General features: G+C 36.8%; 8 protein-coding genes across 12 annotated transcripts in view; 5 read left to right on the top strand and 3 right to left on the bottom strand.

The window, feature by feature from the left end:
* LOC108631328 (serine/threonine-protein kinase SIK3) overlaps positions 1 to 3,372 on the top strand; it is a 7,174-nt gene extending 3,802 nt beyond the window's left edge. For both annotated transcript variants that reach the window (XM_018035170.2, XM_026818804.1), the window contains 4 exons: positions 1,388 to 1,525; positions 1,661 to 1,882; positions 1,975 to 2,171; positions 2,253 to 3,372. In XM_018035170.2, the coding sequence (XP_017890659.1) occupies positions 1,388 to 1,525; positions 1,661 to 1,882; positions 1,975 to 2,171; positions 2,253 to 2,756 (1,061 nt within the window). In that variant the 3' untranslated portion in view covers positions 2,757 to 3,372. The remainder of the gene's footprint in view (positions 1 to 1,387; positions 1,526 to 1,660; positions 1,883 to 1,974; positions 2,172 to 2,252) is intronic.
* A 773-nt stretch (positions 3,373 to 4,145) lies between these two features.
* egg (SET domain bifurcated histone lysine methyltransferase eggless) lies at positions 4,146 to 9,975 on the top strand. 2 transcript variants are annotated; one of them, XM_018035172.2, is made up of 13 exons: positions 4,146 to 5,708; positions 5,790 to 6,052; positions 6,124 to 6,253; positions 6,328 to 6,471; positions 6,535 to 7,120; positions 7,187 to 7,595; positions 7,662 to 7,883; positions 7,940 to 8,284; positions 8,346 to 8,513; positions 8,572 to 8,880; positions 8,947 to 9,209; positions 9,269 to 9,590; positions 9,662 to 9,868. In XM_018035172.2, the coding sequence occupies exons 2-13, from the start codon at positions 5,822 to 5,824 to the stop codon at positions 9,866 to 9,868; spliced, it is 3,336 nt and encodes a 1,111-aa protein (XP_017890661.1). In that variant the 5' UTR covers positions 4,146 to 5,708; positions 5,790 to 5,821. The 2 variants fall into 2 exon arrangements, with proteins under 2 accessions (XP_017890661.1, XP_026674603.1); XM_026818802.1 differs by lacking the exon at positions 4,146 to 5,708 and having other exon boundaries at positions 5,822 to 6,052; positions 9,662 to 9,975.
* Positions 9,976 to 10,329: 354 nt separating this feature from the next.
* On the bottom strand, positions 10,330 to 11,933 carry LOC108631338 (myotrophin). Its single transcript, XM_018035182.2, has 3 exons — positions 11,673 to 11,933; positions 11,334 to 11,444; positions 10,330 to 11,223 (listed from the first exon to the last, which is right to left on the bottom strand). Exons 1-3 carry the CDS (start codon positions 11,739 to 11,741, stop codon positions 11,047 to 11,049), a joined length of 357 nt encoding a protein of 118 aa, XP_017890671.1. The 5' UTR covers positions 11,742 to 11,933; the 3' UTR covers positions 10,330 to 11,046.
* A 118-nt stretch (positions 11,934 to 12,051) lies between these two features.
* On the top strand, positions 12,052 to 13,012 carry mRpL20 (mitochondrial ribosomal protein L20). Its single transcript, XM_018035177.2, has 3 exons — positions 12,052 to 12,472; positions 12,552 to 12,662; positions 12,726 to 13,012. The coding sequence occupies exons 1-3, from the start codon at positions 12,386 to 12,388 to the stop codon at positions 12,981 to 12,983; spliced, it is 456 nt and encodes a 151-aa protein (XP_017890666.1). The 5' UTR covers positions 12,052 to 12,385; the 3' UTR covers positions 12,984 to 13,012.
* On the bottom strand, positions 13,010 to 14,342 carry Tpi (triose phosphate isomerase). Its single transcript, XM_018035175.2, has 3 exons — positions 14,076 to 14,342; positions 13,748 to 14,001; positions 13,010 to 13,682 (listed from the first exon to the last, which is right to left on the bottom strand). Exons 1-3 carry the CDS (start codon positions 14,182 to 14,184, stop codon positions 13,302 to 13,304), a joined length of 744 nt encoding a protein of 247 aa, XP_017890664.1. The 5' UTR covers positions 14,185 to 14,342; the 3' UTR covers positions 13,010 to 13,301.
* A 67-nt stretch (positions 14,343 to 14,409) lies between these two features.
* LOC108631337 (INO80 complex subunit C) lies at positions 14,410 to 17,389 on the top strand. Of its 3 annotated transcripts, none has more exons than XM_018035179.1 (4): positions 14,410 to 14,619; positions 16,538 to 16,723; positions 16,800 to 16,867; positions 16,953 to 17,389. In XM_018035179.1, the coding sequence occupies exons 2-4, from the start codon at positions 16,549 to 16,551 to the stop codon at positions 17,082 to 17,084; spliced, it is 375 nt and encodes a 124-aa protein (XP_017890668.1). In that variant the 5' UTR covers positions 14,410 to 14,619; positions 16,538 to 16,548; the 3' UTR covers positions 17,085 to 17,389. The 3 variants fall into 3 exon arrangements, with proteins under 3 accessions (XP_017890668.1, XP_017890670.1, XP_017890669.1); XM_018035181.2 differs by lacking the exon at positions 14,410 to 14,619 and adding an exon at positions 14,633 to 15,035; XM_018035180.2 differs by lacking the exon at positions 14,410 to 14,619 and adding an exon at positions 16,310 to 16,400.
* Positions 15,042 to 16,356, top strand: LOC108631331 (uncharacterized). The gene is made up of 3 exons (XM_018035174.2): positions 15,042 to 15,869; positions 15,938 to 16,119; positions 16,180 to 16,356. The coding sequence occupies exons 1-3, from the start codon at positions 15,129 to 15,131 to the stop codon at positions 16,334 to 16,336; spliced, it is 1,080 nt and encodes a 359-aa protein (XP_017890663.1). The 5' UTR covers positions 15,042 to 15,128; the 3' UTR covers positions 16,337 to 16,356.
* On the bottom strand, positions 17,387 to 19,372 carry p23 (cytosolic prostaglandin E synthase). Its single transcript, XM_018035176.1, has 3 exons — positions 19,265 to 19,372; positions 17,990 to 18,371; positions 17,387 to 17,910 (listed from the first exon to the last, which is right to left on the bottom strand). Exons 1-3 carry the CDS (start codon positions 19,279 to 19,281, stop codon positions 17,782 to 17,784), a joined length of 528 nt encoding a protein of 175 aa, XP_017890665.1. The 5' UTR covers positions 19,282 to 19,372; the 3' UTR covers positions 17,387 to 17,781.
* Positions 19,373 to 23,494: the final 4,122 nt, after the last annotated feature.

A 23,494-nucleotide genomic window follows, 5' to 3' on the forward strand; every position in this document is an offset into this window, starting at 1 on the left:
GAGTATACCTGGGGATTACGCACCCGATGGAGCGCATCAGTTGGAAAAGGTAGACATTAAAAATTATTCTATCATATATATTTTAACACATGGAATGACACGCGTTATCTTCGGTTGAAAAGTATGGCGATACGGAAGCAGAAACGGAAGAAAGAAGTGGAATGCAATTGACACCTGGCACGCCTTACCACACAACGAGAAGGCACACGGTCGGACCTGGTGACACGGCGCACCAGCCACCGACGTCATATCCTTACAATTACAATCATACATCGGGCGATCCGGGATTGCGGCTCCTTCCTATTTTACAATGCAACAATACCGATCCTCAAGTATTACCCCATACAAATTTGCCATTGAACCTTCCCCTGGTTCAGCATCAACCTCCTCAAAACTTCCAAATCAAAGACCAGCATTTATTAAAACCTCCACCAGTCATGGGAGCAAGTAAGTAAAGATGCATTTCTCGTCGTCCAACTGATCGTTTACTCTTTTAAATATAACGAATTATACGCAGCTGGGAGTTTTGGAAGGAGAGCCTCGGATGGTGGAGCGAATCTCCACGTTTTCTATCAACAACAGGGCAGTGGTTCTGCAGGCGCGGAAGACGGAGGATGGAGCCAACCCGGCAGTAGAGAACATTTACAGCCCGTAAGGAACATACTTGAACAGTTGCGAAGTACAAATTTCCGCAACTATTGATGGATTTCTCTTCTACTAAAGATACAAAGCGGGAGTCCAACGTTGGTACCGTGTGCTACGTCGTTAAATGTAGGAGTCAACAGCGGGAACGGAGATGGAAATGGCAATAACAGCGGAAGTGGAACTAGTGATAGAAGAAGACGGAGTGGTCTCACTACCGTCATGCAAAGACCAGGTATCGTGCGTTACGTTTATCAAATATTTTTGTGCATAATCGATGATGCACCTTATTACAAAATGTTTCACATCACTTCGACGAGAGTCGATTATTATGATTTGCTGTATCGGTTAGTTGAAAAGCTTGCTATACATTTGTAAGTATGATCACTTATGCCTTGTTTATACCGTTGCTTTCGCAGTATTTGCATATTGGTATGTTCTTTTTTTACGATGGCGTATTGCATGATAAACGTTCTTATCTGACGAATTTTAAATTTATACATACGTATTTATAAATATTATGTATTTCCAAGTAAAATTATTGTATATTACTGCCATAGTAAATACTCATAAGATCTCGTTACAATGTAAGCAACACACGATACGCACTTTATTCTTTCTTAATATCTTTTAATTTTTTTAGCATTCGTTATAATAGTTTCATTTGATTTTATTTTTTGATTTTGCATGGTTTTTTTGTGTCCACTGCACTGCCATGCCTCGTTGGTTGATAATATGCATGTAGTTATAAATCCGGAAATGGTAATGGAGGTGGAAGCTAGGATGAATAGAGCTTACCTTCCATCACGGCTGTTACCGTCGCACCTTAGAGGATCTACGCTTCCACATCACAGGAAGACTTCTTTGTACCATACTAGTACCGGTAATTTTTGTGTGTTTTTTTCTTTTGAACCTTGTACAAATATTATAAACTAGTCGCTATTGATATCATATGTTTTAATATTATACATTTAAGCGTGGTTCCGATCGAGAGTAATGCAATTTTTTGTCTTTTTAGTAGGTAACAGGGATTCGTACAAGGAGCCGAGCCCTCACGTTTCTACAGAGAGATATTCCCCTGTGCGAAGAGCGTCTGAAGGTTCGGGCCCAGCCGGACCTGGAATTCAAACGCTTCAACAAGAGTATCAACAACTGCAGAGGCTAGCGTCACCGTCGCATAGCCCTGCGAGCATTCCTGGATCTCCCGTGCACGAGAGAGGAGTCGCAGCAATCACACAAGGTAAATATCCTGTTTCCCACCCAATACCCAATATCTTGATATGCGAAGTGTGAGGAACTTGTTAAAGCCCTATGTAATTCATTGTGTTTCAGGTTTAAGCGGATTAACCACGGCAGCGGTACAAGGGAGTATAGTTCACGGTACTCCCACTCAACCGCCGGCGACGCCGTTAGATTTGAGTCCGCTGAGACATCATAGATCGCCAGCTACCACGCCAGTTAGTTATTCACCTAGTAATAGTCCAGCTTTAGATATGATTCAGGAAGAGCATCCAGTGGAAATACCAAGAGTAAGCACATGATCTCTCGATACCGCACCTGAGTGAAAATATTTTCTCGCTAACATACGATGTTAATTCGGTGTGATCCAGGTACCACCTCAGATATCCGTAACGGATCTTGGGGGTCAAGTAACGCTTATTAGCTGTTCACCGTCACCGTCTCCGTCGCCAGATTCGCTTGAGGACACGTCGCCTCATTACAGCCCGCTTCCCAGCTTTATCATCTCGGAACCGTGCGACCCGTCGAGGCCCAGCATCACGCGCGGTATCGGTAGGCCATTAAACACGTCAATACCCGCGGAAGTCGAAGTCACGTTGTCGGATGAGTCGAGTAGGTTGAACTCCGAAGCTATATTAGGTCGCGTGAAACAAATTATAGACGCGAGAGCCCCGCCGAAAGGGTTCGTCTTCTCCAGGGAAGAAATGAAAGGCGGTGGGTTGAATTTAGAATACCCGGGTGGTGTACAGATCGAACTGAGAGTTTGCGAGTCTGAGGAGAAGGAGGTAAAAGGCATTAAGATGCGAAGAATCAGTGGGGACCAATTGCAGTACAGTCAACTTTGCCAGCAACTGATCTCGTGCATTACCGTTTGACGACAACCAGCACGTTATCTAATCTTTTTCTTATATATTACGTTACAACATTCCTGGTGCCACATACACCACTCATTACAGTATTGCACATGCATGCTGCATACGTACGAGCGGTACTTTAAGCGTACCATTCTTTATATCGATACATTCATATGTATAACATTCAGTGTGCTTCGTTTTCCAATGATCTTCTCTTCGTTTTTGTTTTGACATGCGCGAATATCGGACAGGGAAGGAAGAATTGACGCTAACTTGTGCATAATAGCGAAGTTAGAATACGAAATAAGCTTTTTAAAGCCTTGACGATAAGGCTTTAAAATACGTGCTTTCGTGCAAGTAAGAAGTCAGTTTTGCTATTTTTAAACGATCTAAGTATTAACAAGCCAGGCGATTTTCGTAAGAGTTCGTAATCGTCGATCTACATCACATACACCATTCCTTTTTGTAGAATATTTGTCTTCATGTTAGAAGTTTATAGGTAATACATTCATATTTTACTGTTCGAATCATGATCAGGTGCCCTTTTAGCTTAGGTGAAATGGAAAAAACTTTTTGTACCGGATTAGATGGCAAAATAAGCATTTTCATGATATATATATATATATATATATGTCTTTCTAATATACTAGAGATGTTTTATATGGAATTTACTATATTTAACCGATTGCCATTGCAGACAGTTTTAATTTCGTAATACATATTCCATGTTTGTATATATAATATTTTGTTTTACATAGTATACTGCAATTTCCTTTTATCTTTTCTGTTATCGAGAGTAGAAAAAGAGCCGCCTTCTCGTTTCGTCGCCTTGTTAAATAAATTAATTTTAATGAGTAGAGATAAATACACACACACACACACAATCTTTTATACGCATAGTACAAATGCGTGTTATCGTGGTTTGTAGTTGAAAAACTACGCAGACTGAGTTACGATTGTATACCTTTCTTTTTTCGAATCGTATGCTCGTTAAGATTTTTTAAGCGAACGAATTTGGGAATGCATATTTGATTTCGAAGCTAGGGGAGTGTATAATTTTCCATTGGTTGCAAGCATTTAATGTTTAAAAAAGAAAGTATGCAACCTAGCTCTCATTTGTGTAACCAAAGAGTCGAGTTGCTTTTATATCATCGAATACGAGAGATATATGTTTTACTATTCGTATTTAAAACAAATGAATCCATAATTAATCTCTAATTAATGTTGAATGAAATTATAACTAGCATGGCACACCTTTTTATCATTACGTTGCAATGTTTAGATAAAAGACATTAACGTTGCGTTTCAAAGGACTAGAAGTTCCGATTCACTTAACGCAAGTCAAATATTTTTCTAAATTCACTTATTTACAAGCTATAAGGAAAAAAACGAAAAAAACAATACATAGAAAAATTTTATTCATCTACCGTATGAGGTAGGTTCTCATTTTATAAAATACAACTTGTTTATTCGAATTTATTTCATACCAAAATTTTTGTTCGAGCAGTTATCTTCGAATCATGGATTTAACTACGTTTATCGAGAGTAATAGTACTTTCTCCCTATCTCTCTTTCTGTAAATAATGAAATTTAATGTAAATACATGATATATATATATATTGTTTAGAGATTTCTAAGGTGTACATTATACAGGCTATTCTATTTGAGTTAACTATTTCGGACGATCTAAGGATGATTAATCAATATTTATCTTCGCAGGATACTTTATTATTATCATGATCGAACTTTTCTATAGGAACGTGTACATACGACAAATGAATCCGCAATATGTTTTCGTATTAATTTAAGTCTGAGCGTAAATCGAAGTAATCTATTTTTCGAATTGTTTCAATAGTTAGCCAATTGAGAGTAGCCTTTCAAAGCTATGTGATGCCCAATTTCCATCGAGTAATTTCGTCGATTGACCATTTTTAAATGCGCTTTTTCCGATCTTGTACGTGTGCGCTTATATCTGATTTATAATGAATATGTCATTGAAATGCTGTAGTATATTCTGATCCTTTGAAAACGATTCAATTCGCAATATCAATTTTATAGTTTTGGGAATGGTATATGTCATTATGAATTATTGAGAGGAAATTGGGTGATAAATATTCAAGAGTGTATCCATTACTCTATGAATTGATGTGAGAAAAATTAGAAGATTTTTCTAAAGCAATAATTTATTTGAGTTTTTTTGTAGAGAACTTTATGTATACGATCGTACTTCTTGTTTTTATAGTCTTCCTTGACTGAAATCTTGTTGATTATATAGTAGATTACTTAAAAGACATTGGGATAAGAAAATGTAAGAAATTGTATGGGATGGGATGTATAATTTTATTTTTTCGATGTCGATGGAAAATGGGCAAGAATATCAACTACGCACAACAGTGAAAGTGTAGATCATACATAATCCAACTTATTGTACATAATACACTATACATAATTATTCATTTAGGAAACATACGTCGTGTATGTAAGCAGAACGCAAAACAAACTATGTACATTGTAAAACCATTTATTATATGGATAGGATACAGATAGTATTTTCTGCTGTCAATTCTTCAACTAAGACTGTGATTTTTAAATATACTAATGGCTAGGTAGATACAATACATATTAATTGAATATGATAAAATAAAGAATACGAAAGAAAATATTCAAGACATGTGCATTATTTCAATTCATCATCCTTTCGTTTTTCAGAGTCATTTCCCGAGTTTTCTTATGTTTTACAGTTAGATCAAATGATTCCCGCTTATTCCCGTTGTAGCAGTACCTATAGTTCCAAATTTTCACCTGGGGGGACAGAAAGCTCAAAATCAAATTATTTCAATAAAAAATAAAATGACAAACATATGTTCTTGCTATACTAACTATATTTAAATGCTTAAATTAAATTCGAAACAATTGAAAACACTTCTGGATAAGAACGTATTTGAGTGAATTTTATTGAATGCTTTTACACAGGTAAATTAGCTCGCTTGCCTAACCTTCTTTTTAGCTATATTGGCGTCGAATTGAAAATAATAACTTGTTTTTGTATTTAAGTTGTCAGTGAACTACAATAATATCGTGTAAGGATGGAAGTTATTGAGCTTGTTTCGGATGATGAAGCATCTGTGGAGAAAACCAAGAAGAATAAAGATCCTCTGGCTTGTAACGTTAATTGCATCAACTTTCAATGTTCTTCTGGAGTGGATATGAAATTAGCATCGTCCTTTGCCTGTGTATTTTATGGAGTAAATATGAAGAAAAAGAAAAAGCGAATGATCTGTACAGAATGCTTCAATGCTGCATTGGAACATCAGAAGGTTTTAATTATCTGTTTTACGAAATAACATGAAACACAAATCGCTTATCCCCATTTTCATACTGTTTTTAGCAACTAGTAGCAGCTTTTTTGGATCACAAACCACTGTTAAAATGTAATTTTCCTGACCGTACGAACGAAGTAGAAATTTCTGATAGCGACGATTCGGATGATGAGAAAAGAAAAAGCACGTGCGACGAAGGTAAGAGTCAAACAACACTGCTTCAATTATAATACATATTATACATACATATTTTATGAGTCTTTGTGTTTCAGAAAAGTATTTGCCAGAAGAAATGGTTGAGACTATAGGAGAATTGTTAGACAGTACAGTAGACAGTATTTTTAAAAAATATGACATAGATTATCAAATTAAAGAGTCTCACAATATATTGAAAGATCAATGGAGTCGTATGGAAGGTATTGATTCACTATTCTTATGCTTACTTTGTTGATAAATCGAATCGTTCTTGTTTTTAACAGAAGAGAACAAAGCTTTGGACAAAACGGTAGAATCTTTAATGAGTACAATGGACACGTTACGCAATAGATTCTACGATGAATTCAAGCCACAGATTCAGATGCTCCAAGAGCTTCAGATAGACGATGGATGCATGAATAATACACTTCACCCATTAGTTGCGACTAAGAAAGTCACGCAAGTAAAAGTAGCTCCTTCAGTGGACAGTCAACCGGAAGTTTTACCAATTGAACAGGAGAACAGACAAATCGTAGTTATAGATTTACCACCGATTGGCCCACTGGTCAAAGTTCAGATAGAAGTAGATAGCATTGTTTATATTATGAAACATCCGCTCATGCCATGGATCAAAGGGAAGGTGCAAACCGTAGTATCAAAAACTCCTGTGCACTGTCGGGTTAAATTGTTACCGAAGAAATATAATTCTGTTGTCAAGTCGGTTTCCGGCAAGCAAATTGCAGCAGCTGTCGTTAGCCCGGTAATCATACCGATTGGCACTCGAGTAATTGCAATGTTTAAAGATATGAATTCGAGTAATTTTTATTGCGGTGTTATAGCAGAGCCACCGAAAGCCACTAATAAATATAGGTATGATTCCTCGATGAAATTCTTTAAATGATGTCTGGCAAATAAATATTAGACGTATTCTTTTAGATATTTGATATTCTTCGACGATGGGTATGCTCAATATGTCGAGCACAAACTCATTTATCTGGTCGCAGAATCTGCTAGCAAAGTTTGGGAAGATATACCGACTGAATCTCGAGAGTTTGTAAAGAAATATATCGAAATGTATCCAGAACGACCGATGGTGAAATTGCAGAGAGGGCAAGTAGTGAGGACGGAATGGAATGGGAAATGGTGGATAGCAAGAGTGGTTCAAGTTGATGCAAGTTTGGTACAGATGCACTTCGATGCAGATGGAAGAACAGAATGGATCTACAGAGGTTCTGCTAGATTAGGACCTTTATATGTCGAACTGTTAAAAGCCAATGCTAGACAACATGGACATCATGCGTCCGTCGGAACACCGAGTCGACATCGACTGCCTGTTGCATCCAATGTACGTTTAACACGTTCGAATCTCGTGAAAAATGATAAAATAATGAACATTTCATTGCCATTCCAGAAAAGTAATTTACCATATGTGGAATATACGTCGAATGTAGAACCTGAAGATGAAAGACTTCACGAAGAAGAGAAAGAAGAGAGTCCAGCGAGTGAAAGTATGCCTAGTGCACCGCAGCAATCGCGCGCCGTCGCTAGAAAAAGCACTACCAAAAGACAGCCTGTCCCGGATACGACTTCTTACAATCCTCTCGCAGAAACGAAACCTTCTCATAGCATAGTTGTAAGTGCCTTGAACATTCTTCAATCTTCACCGGTATACGTGAAACTTTGTTTCAGTACTATCAAACGCAGAATAAAATTCAGACAAAAAAGTTCGTTCCACATAAATGTGGTCCGCAATGCGTCGAAGGAATATCTTTCACACCCGACGATTTAAGAGGATATTCGCCTCTATCGATACCGTTACTTTGCGGATGGAACAGACAACTTTGTAAATATCCAAAAGGCAAAAAGATCACGTTATATCAAGCTCCGTGCGGTGTCAGATTACGAAATATGGAAGAATTGCATCAATACCTGCGGAGAACTGGAAGTCCGATGTCGGTCGACCTATTCGATTTCGATTACTGGGTGCACTGTTTAGCGGAGTTTGTTTTGGACAAGTGTTTCATCAACATAAAGGTAAGTGAAACTGATAAAATGTACGATAAGTTTATAGCTAATGCTCATTTCGCGTTTCAAGGATTTGAGCTATGGCGTAGAGAATGTTCCGATACCATGTGTAAACGAATTAGATCACACGCAACCTGATACTATAAGATACAGCACTCAAAGGGAACCAACGGAAGGCGTTAATCTCAATCTTGATCCGGACTTCTTGTGCAGCTGCGACTGCGAAGACGACTGTCAGGTACGCTTTATTTTATATCGATAAATAATTGCGAGATGATTAATGGAACATGCTTCAGGACAAGACTAAATGCCAGTGTTGGCAGTTAACGATACAAGGCGCTACTCTAGGTGGGCGAGTACCGAACACGGCTGTTGGTTACGTCTATAAACGTTTACCGGAGCCGGTCACCACTGGTATCTATGAATGTAATTCCAGATGTAAATGTGCTGTGAAAACTTGTTTGAATAGAGTAGTGCAACATCCGTTAACGTTGAAATTACAAGTGTTCAAAACCGCTCCCCGGGGTTGGGGTATACGATGTCTCAACGATATTCCGCTCGGATCGTTTATCTGTATATACGCTGGTAGATTGCTTACGGAACAGGTAAAATGCAATCGTTAGATTTTACATACGCGCGGCGGATGATATTAAAAATTTTCTTATTCTTAGGGAGCTAACGAAGGCGGTAAGAATTATGGGGACGAGTATCTGGCAGAGTTGGATTACGTAGAAGTGGTGGAAGGTATTAAAGAAGGTTACGAGAGCGACGTTCTTGAACCGGAAATGCCATTATCTACTCCGGAAGATAAAAATAAATTGCTCACCAGCGAGGATGAAGACACCTCAAAAACGAATGCAGATTCCGACGAAGATTTCAATATTAGTAAATACGTGAATTTCAACGTGGACTCTGCGGGACCTTCATCTATTAGGTAAATTGATAAGACTTCATTTATCAGCACCGCGTACTAATGAAAATGTAACGATGTAGAAAGAGATTGAGAAAGCGTAAGCGGGATGACGGTAATCAAGACGGATCTGAAGAGAATAGCGAGGATGGAAGCGGTATTAAGATTCCTGACAGTACTTCGAAGTCTACCAACGAGAGTCGATCGAACGAAGATGGAATTATTATGAGCGATGAAGAAGAAACTAGGGGCGGTAGACGTGAACCAAGCAGATTCGAACCAACGGTCGAGCCACCGCAGATCAACGAATCGAAATTCAAGTCTGTGCGGGATTTCTTTGGGGAGGATGAGGCTGTGTATATAATGGACGCGAAAACAACGGGTAACATCGGACGCTATTTAAACGTGAGTGGAACGGTTTATTAAATCATCCTTTGTCATTGTCATCTGTGTTGTACGAAGTATAATTATTCCAGCATTCGTGCGATCCGAACATTTTCGTGCAGAATGTGTTTGTCGATACGCATGACGTGCGATTCCCGTGGGTGGCGTTTTTCGCTTTAAATTACATAAGAGCAGGTCAGGAATTAACGTGGAATTATAGTTACGATGTTGGAAGTATACCAGGTAAAGTAATCATTTGTAAATGTGGTGCGTCTAATTGCAGAGGTCGACTTTTATAATGCGATGTAATTGAAATAATTGAATGTGTTCATTTTTTAAACGTGTCATTTGTGGTAAAAATGTATGTTTCATCCGTTATTGAGAAATATATCATTTTTTTCAATTACCCTTCTTTCGTATTTATTGTTCGTTAAAATGTTACAAGCTACTTTACAAAATAAAGTAGATTCAATAAACCTAGGAGCAGGATTACACTGCATTTTATAAACACATATCTAATGCATCTTCCTGAGATGTTCGATAATTACAATACATTCTTTATAACTACGAAGAACATAAAATTTTAGAAAAGATATATATATATTTTATGACTATCAAAGATACAGTCTTATAGCGTACGTTTATTAATTGACAATGAATAAATTAATTTTGGCATATAGGTCTTTGAGTAATACGCATAAGATCTGTCGAATAATAAATAAATGATAAATAATGGGTTTTTAATAAAAGTACAACGATATACTTAACAATGATGCATGGGCTTATTATTTTTGATTATTGTACACCTTTAAAACTTTGAAGATATTCTAGTTAATTAGTACCATAAAGATAGCTCTTTCATTTTCTTCCTATAATTTACACGTGGCTTTTTTAAAACTCGATTAAAATATATAGTATATCTTGAACGGAGTATTCTCGACATATATTACCGCAAGTCCTATGTCACAAAACTATGGGGTCGAAGCAAATTATAGGTTTCAGTAGGGGAGTATAAAAAAGAACGTATAAAAGAAATTTGTAACATCTATAAATTAATAACAAATGCTTAAAACGCGATGCTGCTTCTTAAAAATGTATCAAAATATCTTTCGCTATATAATGTTACATGCTTTAAAAATAAATTTGTTCCATTAGTACTTTTTCTCGCGAAACAATCTGTATGATATACTATTTGAAAGCTGAGAAATTGTATGTATTTCACGTTCCTAAGATAGTAACCATATAAGAATATGAGTTCATGATTATATGCTCCAGATGTGCAATATATTATTACAAAACTACATTCTTGTGTACCTATCTTTTTTTTGCTTTTTTTCTTTTAAATTGAAAGTGCATAAATATGATAGTGTAGTCATATGCAAGAAACAAAGAATAAAGCAATGGTGATACTCCTATGAGGAACATTAAAATTACTAAAATAACAAAATTATTGCTTCATGATTCGTTTGGCTTTGTGCTAGTGAAGTTTCAGCAATTGTTTGATCTCATCTTTCTCAGCAGCATCCAAATAACTCATTCCATCTGGCGTTAATCCATTTGGTTTAGCTCCCTTCTCTAATAATAATTTTACACAGTTTGTATGTCCTTCCCAAATTGCTGCTAACAACGTTGTTATCTCATGTTTATCTGTAGCCTACAAATCGATCTTTCTTCAATCATATCGATATCAGTTATGATAATTAATAAGTACATTTCTTAAATAGACTAATAAGATATTGTACAAATAATATCCATTGCACTTACATTCGGATTTGCACCCTTTTCTAGAAGATATCTAACTACTTCACTTTGGCCATAATCAGCTGCATAATGCAGCGGCGTCCTTCCATCTATCATTTGGTTAACATCAATATTCTATTAACAGGAACGAGATTAAATAATTTATTATACATTCATTTGTAAAATGTATATACGACGTTCTAATTGGGTAACTAGAATCTTTATTAATCTGTGAAAAACTATCGCATAATAAAATGTTTCGAAGATGAAGTGTTAAATTTCAAGAGAAGATAACATTATGACAGTTGTGATTAGCAGTAATCAAAAGATTAAGATAAATGGGAAATATATTCGTATATTTGCCTTCTTCTCTACGATATCCCGCACTTGCTCCAGATCTCCGTTCTTTATTCCCCACACGAGTTCACTCATTTTCGTTGTACGTTGTTGAAAGAATTTTTAATGCAACAGACAACCTGTCAGTTCGCTTATCCTAATCAGTTTACGCTCGCTCTCTCACGTCCATTAAAATAATTTTACTGGAAGTGGAACACTATTTCCGAGTTACCAACATACGCAATAATAAAACCGGGCCTCTATATCGTATACGCGAACAACACAAAATGATCAGAAAATTATCAGCTGGATTCAAATATATCCACAAGCAGTGATTCGACCAGAGTCAATTAATTTATAAGTTCCTGTTTGTTTAAATATAACTAACGCGAGCAGTGAGCGACTCTTGGTCATTCATGCTCTTATTTGACTTATGTATACCTCGTCTATAATAGTGAGCAATAGTGAGCAACACGATTCTCAACGATTCTGTGTGCGGTCCGTGCGGTCTACTAACAATAACCTTTACGTTCTATATTCTCCCAGTATTTAAAATCACATGCTTGTTAAAAAAAACGACGGACGAAGAGAATTAAATTATTACATTCATATAAAATTTATATCTAACATCGTGACAACACAGTATCGTATGCGATCACACGTGGATCTATAAGTATTGTGATTCTATAGATCATACTGTTTGTTTTTCTCGACAGTCTTATTAAAAATTAAGAAGAAAAATGGTCTTTCTAACTGCACAATTATTTGCGAGGAGCCGCGGTCCCGATGAATTTTGGCGAAAACGGCAAATATTTAAACTCGCTGCAGTAAATATAACTTGTTTGATTAAATACACGTGAAAGTATTTTCGCACACAATAAAAAGATCGTTTACTTTCGTCTTTAGCGTTTTATTGGGAGGAGAAGGAATTGTTATAGTTTGAGTATTAGAGCTGTACACAGAGCGCTATTAAAGACAACCAGAGGTAGACAACTAAAGAAAATGGATATGAGAGAGGTAGGCCACATACAGGAATTACAGTATTCTCTATGCTATTACATAATTAAATTCGTTGTGTAGCTTTGGGAAACTAGACTGGATGCTGCCAGCAATGAACATGGTATCAACATGAATATACTAAGGGAAGGATTAAATAGATGCAACATTTTACTTGACCGTAAAACATTATCAACTTTGGCTGCTTGGGAACCGAGAACTTTTAAATCTTTGTGCGACATTGCTTGCGCAAAGGCAATAATGGGGGGCGTTAAAGGAGTTTCTAAGAAATCTATTCCTGAAACTGTTATAGTCAATGGATTAGCCGATGAAGTAGATTGAACAAATAATAAAATAAATGATAGAGCTTACATTTTGTTATAACATTTATTTTGTCAAGGTTCAATATATATTTACAGACAGACAGTACATATGTATCTATTCTGTGCGACAATGAAACTGACAAAAGAATAAAATATACAATTCACTGCTCATCACAAGATTAATCTCTCACTGCAGCGACATGCGGTAAATTCATCTCTATATGAACAACAAGAAAATATAGGAATTAATCTGTTTGTAGTACCTTTCAGAATATACACGTTGAAGTGTATATATCAATAAATGTATAACATTTGTGCATAAAGTTAATAGTTAATCTCACTGCTTGGCATTAACGATCTTAACAAAGTCAGGTTTCAAGGACGCTCCTCCTACTAAGAACCCATCTATATCTTTTTCCTTTGCCAAGTCTTTCGCGTTATCAGCTGTTACTGAGCCTCCGTAAATGATTTGAACAGTCTCTGAGACAGCGGAATTAACATTTTTAGAGAACCACTCTCTCAGTTTCTCATGAACCTCTTGAGCCTGTTGAGGCGTGGCTGTTTTGCCTGTCCCTATTGCCCAAACTGGTTCATAAGCAACGACCACATTGTCCCATGACTTGATTTTATCGGCAATAGCTTTCGTCTGTCTAAAGACTACTTCCTCTGTTTTACCAGCTTCTCTCTCTTCCAACTTTTCTCCGATACAGGCAATCACCTGTGTGTTAATAAGAAATGAAAGTTCGCCAGATTAATTTCATTATTGATCACTATTAGTCGAACCTTCACTCCAGTTTCTAAAGCATGAGCCACTTTCTCCGCGACCAGTTCATCCGTTTCACCGAAGACATTTCTACGCTCGGAATGGCCCAGAATAACCCAAGGAATTCCGTTGTCTTTAAGCATAGCAGGGCTTATCTCTCCGGTAAATGCTCCTTTGGCAACCTTGTACGAATTTTGTGCAGCAATACTGACATTGCAAGGTAGTATGCCTTGAGCATACGTCAAGTATATCGATGGCACACCAACGACGACCTCTGATGCAAATGTGTTATTAGCACTCCGACAAAGCTTGAAATCAATTGTTGTATCGTTTAATTGAAAAACGTACCGACGTTCGGATCAAGCGGACCGGTTTTTAAGAATGCAACGATACCGTCTATCTCACTTTTGGTACCGTTCATTTTCCAATTGCCACCAACGAAGAATTTCCGACCCATGGTTTTACAATCTGATAAGCACCGACTATCGATTCTAATTAATCCGCAAGTAGAGTACGAATCTAAAACAGATTCTTAAACTGCTCTTTCGACCTTCAACGATGCAGAAGGTGATCTCAGTCACGTTCTCCCCTTCCCAGGAGTGGATCAAGCATGAAGTAACGTCGTTTTATGAATCCCCACTACACATTTTCTCCCTTCTCTCCCTTCAACCTTTATTCTTTGAAGCCCTGATCATCAATAGCAACATACTTGTGAAAATACTTCAGCACGTGTGAAACTCAAATTACTCTTATGTTTCTTAATTCTTGAAATCTAATATTTCATTAATAAAAAAGTTATTCAGTTTTATCATCACAGGATAGATACCTATTACCATATGTATAAATAATTGTCTCAGAACGTTGGAATAGGTTTTTAACCTGTCAGAAGTAGGTAAGTACAATGTAACGTGCAAAGTGAATATTTCACATGATTTAAAATCTCAGTAACACATCGTGTAACACTTTTGTAGTCTATTTGGTAAATGAAAACGTACTTGTAGTTATATAATTATTAGTTATAGTTAAATAAAATAAGTACTTACTGTACTTGAGCTTGTTGATTACGATGCTTCTCTGACATAAATTTACAATATTTTTGCGGAGAATTAAATTAAATACCATGTTATTAAAAATTGTTGGCACACATCTTTCGAACACATAGGGTTTCGGTCATTTGTTTAATTTAACACACATCAGAAATAGGTGCAGGTCGTCCGTGAAGTTGGATAAGAAAGACTATTACGCGTATGCTCTGCGTATTTTGTTTAAACTGATTTGTATATGTTTCCATAAGGAGATTATTAATTGGTACTTTCTAATATTTTTTCTATGTATACTGTTTTAAGATATTTACATGCACTTGTTCACGTTGAGTTATTCTCATTATAATTGTGATTCAACATGTTTGAAAACTCGAATTTCAACATGGATAAATTTGTACATAAATTTATTCAAAATTTAAGTCTGACGACCGAATCTCGTGTTTATAGAAAGTTTAGCAAAATCACGTTTTCGAGACTTGTGGATAAACCTCACAGAATCAAACAGTTACTGTTACATTCTACGGAAAAGATGAAAGAAATTAGCATGCCTCAAAATTTGGATTTATCGAACGAAAAACATATAGAGTATTTTATGGAGAAATATACTGGACTCTGTGATAAATTTACTTATTTGAATAATTCGAGGATATTGGATTCACACTTGAGAAATATCAATATGAAAATTCTTCAAAAGATTAAGATAAAGAAGAGACACAATGAAGGAGTAAAAAAGGGAGAATTCAAAACATCTAACAGAAAGTTAAGAATAAACGTATCAAGTAAACTGAGCAATTTAAAGAAAAATTTATCATCCTCCGTGGTCTACAGAGAAAAATGTAACAATGTTCACAATTGTGAAGAGGATGCTCCCAGAACAAGTCCCAAGCTCGTTTCTCATACTCCAACATTTAATAATTTCAAACATGGTAACATCTTAGAAATAAACACGGAAGAAAAAAGTGTTAAACACGATTTGGTAAATGATATTATAAACGTAGCGAAATTGGAAATAGAAATGACTGAAAAATTTTTATCATTCTGTATAAGAGATAAAGAGTTCATAAAAAAAAATGTGCAAGTGACGCTACATATAGAAAAGGTTGCACACTTCTGCCTATCTTTAATTTAGTTAAATGTACCGTATTTTATCCAGTGTTTATTGTGTAGAATCTAAAACGCGATCCAAACGCAAGGGAACAGGTAGAATACAATCAAGTGCTTTGTCATCATGCGATTTTATGTTTGATCGAGCCAAGTAAAAAGGGTGTAGTTTTAATGGAAGATGATTTGTCTGTAGTTGTACAGAAATATTTGTCCCATGGATACAAATATCATTTTGAATTTCAAAGGTATCTTGATCAGTAGCGAAGTTAACATACGTGTATAAATACGAGGAACTTTCATTTTAGAAATACAAGGGACTGCTATACGGCTTTGCTTATTTTAAGTCGATGGGCTAAAGTTTTAGTCAGACATACCAACACTACCTTGATGCACACGATTTGTGGCATATTGGGATGCGATGCACAAAACATACTAGTTATGTATAATCCAGAAGGAAAATGATTGAACGCTGAATGTATCATGATAATAAAAGATCTTTCCACGTGATCCATTACACTAAGTGCATGTAAATTCTTTCAAGCAAGAACAATTGAACACATAAGCGCTTACTTAATGAACGTTTAAATAACTTGCTCACACTTGAAGTATAGATTAATACGTTGACAGTTAATTCTAATTGCTTAATTTATGTTTTGTTTGAAGTGAGATGAAAAATGGTTAGCGAAGAAGTAGTAGAGTTCAATAAAAAGCAACCGGTATTCAAAAATCCAGCTTTTCAACAAAAGTTTCGGTTGACCACTACCACTGGGAAAAAACGAACTTGGCGCTCATTAAAACAAGTCTTGGCTCAAGAACGTGCGTTACCGTGGCCGTCGGAAGTAGTGCATTGTACGAAATTATTTGATTAAACTTTAAATCTCAATGTTAAGTATTTTCCAATATAATTGACAAACGCAAATTTCAGATAGCTCTATTAATGCACCGCCAAGCTTCAGACCAGCGAAAAAGTATTCGGATATTTCTGGATTGTCCGTAAGTGATCCATTACTCTTCGAATTACAATTGGTCGCATTATTAAAGTATAAATTGATGTATATCAATAACATTTATTTTACAGGCACGATATACAGATCCACAGACTAAGTTATACTATGCAACTGCAGAAGAATTTGCAACAGTCCGAAGTCTACCGATGGATATAACTGCTGGATACTTAGCATTGCGCGGCGCTTCCAGTATAGTTGGATAGATGAGAGAAAGATTCATTCTCTGGCGTTATTCTGTGAAACGTTCAAACGACACGTAACATCGACAGTTTGTTCAATAATTTTTTTATTTATCATACTTATGATAGAGAAGAACGAATTGATTATAATTTGGGAAATTATTTATGGTGTAAACAGAAAATAAAATAACAGCAAGTTTTTTGATAAAGAACAAAATAAAATTGTTTGCACTGACATGGATCTACTCTCTCTGAATGATTAAATACACAGCATGATGTAAAAATTCATCATAAACAGGATTCCCTAAAATAAACAGATCCACAAATAATTTAATTCCATTTCATTGTTTTCATCGTCTTCGTATTATACACAATTAATCGGTATTAAAAAAAGCTTGTTGATCGTAACTTAATGGACTATGAGCTAAAGAATGATGGAGAATCTTTTTAAGAAGTATATTATGTACTGGCTTTCCTCTCGATTACTGTAGTCATTTTTTTTTAAGATGACAGTTTCTCGTGCACCCTTACTGGTTAGCCTGCTACTGCAATAAGGGCCATTATCGAATTTGCAAAACTTATTTGCAATTTAAAATCCAAATAACATGGCCTATTAAAATATTGCCTGATGGTGCACTATTTTTAGGTTGCCATTTGTTTTTACATGATTTATTTTCTTTTTCGTTAATGAAGATTATTTTAAAGTAGCGTCGAAATTTTTTCATTCAAGCAAGTCGGGTAAATCGTCGTAGTCGCTATCCATTTCCTCTCCCTCTCCACCATCGTCTAAATCGTCAAAGTTTGGTTTACTGTCTCCTGACCCTCCTAGACCACCCATCTGTCTCATCATCTGCAATCATCGATGTAAGTATAAATTACTGTATTAATCTTTTAAAAGAAGTATTAGTTTTACGAAAATGTTGCCTCACATCTTCCAAATCTTGACCGGCTCCTTCTATACCGTCTTCATCATCGCTCTCATCCTCATCTGTCCATTTGTTAAAATCACTTTTTAACCAATGAGCTTTCGTTTTGTCTTTTGTTAATCTTGGCCAATATGGGCCTTCTTCTTTTTTATAAAGTATTAATTCTATAGTCCTCCCTTTTAAATTCTTAACTGTTCTGTTTACGAGGATCTCTCCGTACAAGTCAATTGTGACCTCGTGCATTTTATGTTCCGTACCACCTACTCCTTTAAAATATATCATTTGTGGTTCAATGTTAAGAACAGGATCTTTGCAGTCTTCTAGACAGATGGTAACAAATAAAATGCCTCTCCTTTGTGCCCATATTACTGGTGGGGGAGGTAATCTAAAAAATATTTAAATAATTGATTATCCCAAACTGTAGTATATAAAAGTTATATGGCAGTGTATAGATAAAGTTGAATCAAGAGGATCACATGGTAAAAATAATACATTGATCGCTATTTATTCTCTATTATAGGGTATATAATATATATGTGATATCAAATCTATTTACAGTAGTACAAGGAACAAAATTAAACGGTAATTGCAATTCTTACACAATCATTGTCTAAAAATTTAAGAGACAATTTACTGAAACGTGATTTGGAGATTAGATAAATGCGAGATGCATATAATCATATTACCTGTACATGATTGTAAATGTAAGAGGCATGCACGGATAAAGGTTAGGTAATGAATGCTGAAAGTTTCTCAAAAAATCGCTAGTCACTACAAACGAAATGAGATTATTTTCAGTGGACCATCGAGAGAAACGAGAATTTCGTATTGTTGAATATGTTTCAAATGAGCCGGTACAATGTTTTTATTTGTTCTACATTAAGTATATCGATACGATGGTTATTTAGAAATGAAAATAGCTATTGAAAACTCGTGCTCCGAAATCAGATTACACGGTGCACGAATCGTACCAAAAAGAGATGAAAATTCATCGTCAGCGAGGCGATTATCGTCGGTCATCAACGAAAAGGGATGGATCATAAATCGAGGGTTGATAAAAAATAGGATAAAGCATAGTTTCTTGTGATTCTTTTCCAGAAATTTCGAGAATCAATAAAATTGTCCCACAACATGGCGGTGTTTCGAAAGCCATGAAGGGACGTTACAGCCTCGTCAACGAAGATAAATCGCTTTCCTCGCGATAACATCGTGCAAAGAGAATTTCAGAACCGAATGATGCGGCCGTATGAAATGATACGTGAATTTTTCTGTACTTACTGGACTTCTTGGGTCATATTTCCCGAGCTTCGTTCCGTGAGAAGCAAACAAACACAGAGCACTTACGTATCGCGCCGTAGCCAGCCCTGATTCGAGAGTGTTTCGAGATTCAACTATCGATCAAACAAGATGGCGGTCGATCTTTCCTGTTTCCGGAAATCGAACTTTTGAAAATTTCATGTGCGCTTATATTCTTAATTTAACCATATTTAATAAAATCTTCATTTAATTACTTACTAAATTGTTACTTACTCCATGCAATTTGTAGTAGTCATTTGGTTCATCACTATACTATATACGTACACTTCCTTTTATCTTAAATTCATTAGAATATAACTTACGTGCAATTCTCGTATAAATATAATATTTTGACAAATAGATTAAATCGAAGATTAAAAAACAGGGGGCATCGGAACGGGTAATGTTTTAACTTAAGAATAATGTACATAAAAAGATGATGAGAAGAGGGGAAAGAAAGGAAGAAAAACAGGGAGAGGGAGAGCGAGAGAGAAAGAAGGGAAAAAGAGAGAGCCTTCGTGTTGTTAGATTGTAGGTCATCGTTGCAGAAGGTGGGGAGGATACCAGTACTACCTTTTCTTGCCGTAACCGTGGCCATAAACTAACAGGACGTACACACGGTGTGTATATGGTGTATCGGTGTTTCTTTCGCAGCTTCGACCGACTCGTCCCGTTCGTTAGTCACTGTTAGTCACGAAGCTGGCTCGTTTCCGCGTAAAACGTGCCGGTAATCGCGAATAACCGTCTCACTCCCGATACGTTTTCGCGTTTTCAATTATATATCCCTCGGCAACTTTCGTTCCGGGTAGTTTCTATTCGCGTCAATTGGTTTCCCTTAAACCGTAATAAAAATACATATTGACATGAGCGCGTGCGCGCGTGTACCTCAACAGCAACTGTCAATGGATAATCTTGAGGAGTTGCAGTCGAAATAACGGGCGATCGACGATGAAACCGTGAGTTTACTTTAGCGGTCCGTGCAACTTGTTGCTTCGGAACTAAACGCCATGTCGACCAGCTCGATTTTTTACAAGGATAAGTTTGCGGTGAGTGACAACAAATTTCTATTTGCATGTATAATGATAAGCGCTGTCGCTCTGTCCAGAGCGAATCTTGAGAAGTTCGACTAGATTTCGGGAGAGTTTCTCTCCACACACGTGAACACGTTTTCTCGTTTGCCGTGCATCGTTAACTCGACGCTGGCGATGCAAAATTAACCACGTTATTCATTTGCGTTTACGCTTTAACTTAGCAGATCGGACACACGTTTAATCGCATCGAATGCATCCTTCCGTGAGCTAGGAGAAAAAAAATGTTAATTCGGTCGTGCCTACACTATGTATAACGATGACGCGTATTGTCTCATCATGTAGTAATTACAATTACGTAGACATTAACGATTGGTTACGCAGTTATCGTCAGAATATATATCGTGTTTCATGGGATGGAAAAAAAGAAGGAAAGGGTGCGAGGTAAACTAAAAAAGGAGATTCGTTACAAGATTTCATCAGTGGTATAAACATTGACTTGCACCGTTTTACGAAATTCGTTCTCCCACCGTTCGATTCTGGATCGGACGCATAAAAGCTTCTCGAGCGGAATGGTGCGTTTCAAAGTCGATGACCGCGATGTTACCTTTCCGTTTCCATATAAAGACAAACAAAATCATTTCAATTTCAAGATTCTCCATGTACGTAAGGGGGCTTTAATTGCGGTGGCTTCTTTCGTGACTCCGAATAAGCGAAACGAAGACGATCAGCGAGCAACGGCATTGAAGTTTAATTGCCGAGTGAACGTTAAATCGCGTTGTTCCAGTTATCCTTATCCTTGATTGTATTTAATCTTATCGCACTCGGTTTATCTCGCTTATAGGCGAGACAACACGATGAAACGATTTCGTCGTTTCAAACTGCGTATCAAAGAACTCACGTGTATACCAAAGTTTTTATATGCTAAATGCAATTCGTATGATCACTGACAGTGGAGAAAGTGATAGTTGGTTGAATGTGAAAATTCAAACGATTCTCGTCGGCGATGTGGTGAACAGAGAAAGAGAGAGACAGAGAGAAAGACAGAGATCGTATAAACAAAACTTTTGCACACACCTATTTCGTTACGTAATTAGCAATCGAAGGAAATAAGAAGGCGGGTGCTGGAGAGAGAATAAAAAAGATGCAATGTCTGTACAGTTACGGTGTGCATTTGTTTAGGAGGAATAAAGAGAGAAAGGTAAAATGAGGAGAAGGGGAGTGTCTGGGATAAGAAGCAGGAATAAATCATCGAGAAACGGTAGAAGAGGTTGTGGGTTCTTTCGCGTGGCGTAGGGCATTCGCGTTTCGAAAGAAGAAGGTGGCCGGAGGAACCCTCGGGGGTGAAAGTCTTACGTCAGAGACATGCATCTTATTACGCTGGACAACTGTGCAATTCACGCAACGACACTCCCACTGTCTACAAAATATTTCCATGAACTTCTTTCTCCGGGCCTATTCAATCGTTTCCCATTTCAGCTTACGTATCGAAGATCAGTAGATTTCGTTGCTCGATCGTGAATTTCATTACACTTGTATTAATAAAAATAAATACATATATTTCAGATTGTACTTCGGCATTGAGAATCGTTTTAAACACGCAGGGCAGAGGAGAGCCGCGTTACTCTTACTATTACGTAGTTCGCAACCCGCAACTCGAGTGGCCCGTGAAAGAACCTCGTTCCGGTTGACGAGTCGTTTCCGGTTGATTCTCGTCGCCATATCATTACTAGACACCGCTATATGGTGAACTCGTATCGATTCCTTTACACGAAACGCGTATCAAAGCTGATTAGATTTCAGAGTTACATGATTCATAACAATCACTTGTTGCTCCATCTTTCGATTTGCTTAGTGATATTCGAAAATAGGAAGTTTCGTTGTTCTATAGCTGTTATTCTTACCGTAAAAATGAGAGGCGCGAAAAGAGCGTACGAGAATCAAGAAGACAACGAAATTCGTTACGTCGTTCGAGCCATTACATTCCGTTTCGTGACACACCCATGAGAAAATGCGTAACCAGAATTAGTAAGCTATCATTACGAACAGAACGAGCAGTCATAGTTTTTCATATTCTTGTACGAAAGCTAGCTAACCGAAGTAAAAAGGAAATTCACGTACGAGCCGTATTATTGGTTTGTTACATCTTGCATCGTGCTTTCCAACGGAATTAATCGTTTTCCCTTTACTCGGTTGATTGCGCTGTTAAAATCTAATTAGCATTCACCAACGGCTTTACGACAGTGCGTAGATAACGCAAAAGAGGAAATAATTGTCCCTGTTCTTCAATTAGATATCGAAATTTAGATTGATGACGATATACTTAAGAATCCGTAAGATGTTTTACTCGAATTTACTTAATAGCTTTGTCATATTTGCGATCGCGATTGCGGGGTATCACGAGATTGTAGTCATGTTTAAGATTAGGCAATTGGGTCACTGTGTTTTCTGTAGAAAACACAATGAATCTGATACACAAAAATGTGCTTTCACGATGAATGGACGTTATTTATCAGTAGAGTTTCGTGCGTGCTCGAACCTAGACACGCGTTTCGCTTCTCCGTTTTTCGATCTTCCTCAAGCGTAGAATAGGTCATTATTAGGAAAGAATAAAAGTGTGACAAAGTGGCGAGGACGAACATCGTACGTAGGAGGCAGTGATGCAACGACCACGTTTATCTGCTACTGTTTCTTTCTTCGCGATGAGTTATTTAAATACTACGGCTATATAAATGGAGTGCAAAAGAAAGAAGAATAACACCCATAGGATGGTTCCTAAATATCGGTGGTTCTCCCGTGCCAAGCGATGTTTTACTGTAAGTAACGTCCAAGTTGTATCAACGATAAGTGTCCGGATTTACCGGATATGAAACACATGTTAAAATTCACAACGCCGCAGCGTCGTAGGAACGTCAGTCGGTTCTTTTTGGAACGTTCGAAGAATACATAAATTATTCGACGCGTAGGTTGTTTAATTGCTGCTCGCAGACGGCTAGACAAATTTTTCTTGATAAGCGCAACGCGGTAAAACGATAACAATGATTTTATTAGGTCTTTTTATAGTGATACCACCTTGATGAATATTCATCTGTAATATTTACGCTGTCCTGTCAAGATAATAATCGGACCCAATTCAATTATTTATTTATAAATAAGAAGATTAAACCGTTAAAAAGAAAGGCAT

Source organism: Ceratina calcarata, unplaced genomic scaffold, assembly GCF_001652005.2.
Source record: "Ceratina calcarata isolate Rehan_Ccalc_2016 unplaced genomic scaffold, ASM165200v1 scaffold88.2, whole genome shotgun sequence".
NCBI lineage: Eukaryota > Metazoa > Arthropoda > Insecta > Hymenoptera > Apidae > Ceratina > Ceratina calcarata.

Bases quoted from the DNA above. Each gene is read 5' to 3' on its own strand.
- LOC108631331 (XM_018035174.2), top strand. From the start codon at position 15,129: ATGTTTGAAAACTCGAATTTCAACATGGATAAATTTGTACATAAATTT. The intron at 15,870-15,937 runs GTTGCACACTTC...TTTATTGTGTAG, and splicing joins TGACGCTACATATAGAAAAG to AATCTAAAACGCGATCCAAA. The intron at 16,120-16,179 runs GTATCTTGATCA...CTTTCATTTTAG, and splicing joins TATCATTTTGAATTTCAAAG to AAATACAAGGGACTGCTATA.
- LOC108631338 (XM_018035182.2), bottom strand. From the start codon at position 11,741: ATGAGTGAACTCGTGTGGGGAATAAAGAACGGAGATCTGGAGCAAGTG. The intron at 11,445-11,672 runs GCAAATATACGA...TCCTGTTAATAG, and splicing joins GGGATATCGTAGAGAAGAAG to AATATTGATGTTAACCAAAT. The intron at 11,224-11,333 runs GTAAGTGCAATG...ATCGATTTGTAG, and splicing joins AAAAGGGTGCAAATCCGAAT to GCTACAGATAAACATGAGAT.
- p23 (XM_018035176.1), bottom strand. The intron at 17,911-17,989 runs GTGAGGCAACAT...CGATGATTGCAG, and splicing joins CCGGTCAAGATTTGGAAGAT to ATGATGAGACAGATGGGTGG.
- LOC108631337 (XM_018035179.1), top strand. From the start codon at position 16,549: ATGGTTAGCGAAGAAGTAGTAGAGTTCAATAAAAAGCAACCGGTATTC. The intron at 16,724-16,799 runs GTACGAAATTAT...CGCAAATTTCAG, and splicing joins GCCGTCGGAAGTAGTGCATT to ATAGCTCTATTAATGCACCG. The intron at 16,868-16,952 runs GTAAGTGATCCA...TTTATTTTACAG, and splicing joins CGGATATTTCTGGATTGTCC to GCACGATATACAGATCCACA.
- mRpL20 (XM_018035177.2), top strand. From the start codon at position 12,386: ATGGTCTTTCTAACTGCACAATTATTTGCGAGGAGCCGCGGTCCCGAT. The intron at 12,473-12,551 runs GTAAATATAACT...TTTCGTCTTTAG, and splicing joins AAATATTTAAACTCGCTGCA to CGTTTTATTGGGAGGAGAAG. The intron at 12,663-12,725 runs GTAGGCCACATA...TTCGTTGTGTAG, and splicing joins AGAAAATGGATATGAGAGAG to CTTTGGGAAACTAGACTGGA.
- egg (XM_018035172.2), top strand. From the start codon at position 5,822: ATGGAAGTTATTGAGCTTGTTTCGGATGATGAAGCATCTGTGGAGAAA. The intron at 7,884-7,939 runs GTAAGTGCCTTG...ACTTTGTTTCAG, and splicing joins AACCTTCTCATAGCATAGTT to TACTATCAAACGCAGAATAA. The intron at 9,591-9,661 runs GTGAGTGGAACG...TAATTATTCCAG, and splicing joins ACATCGGACGCTATTTAAAC to CATTCGTGCGATCCGAACAT.
- Tpi (XM_018035175.2), bottom strand. From the start codon at position 14,184: ATGGGTCGGAAATTCTTCGTTGGTGGCAATTGGAAAATGAACGGTACC. The intron at 14,002-14,075 runs GTACGTTTTTCA...CATTTGCATCAG, and splicing joins TCCGCTTGATCCGAACGTCG to AGGTCGTCGTTGGTGTGCCA. The intron at 13,683-13,747 runs GTTCGACTAATA...ATTAACACACAG, and splicing joins CTTTAGAAACTGGAGTGAAG to GTGATTGCCTGTATCGGAGA.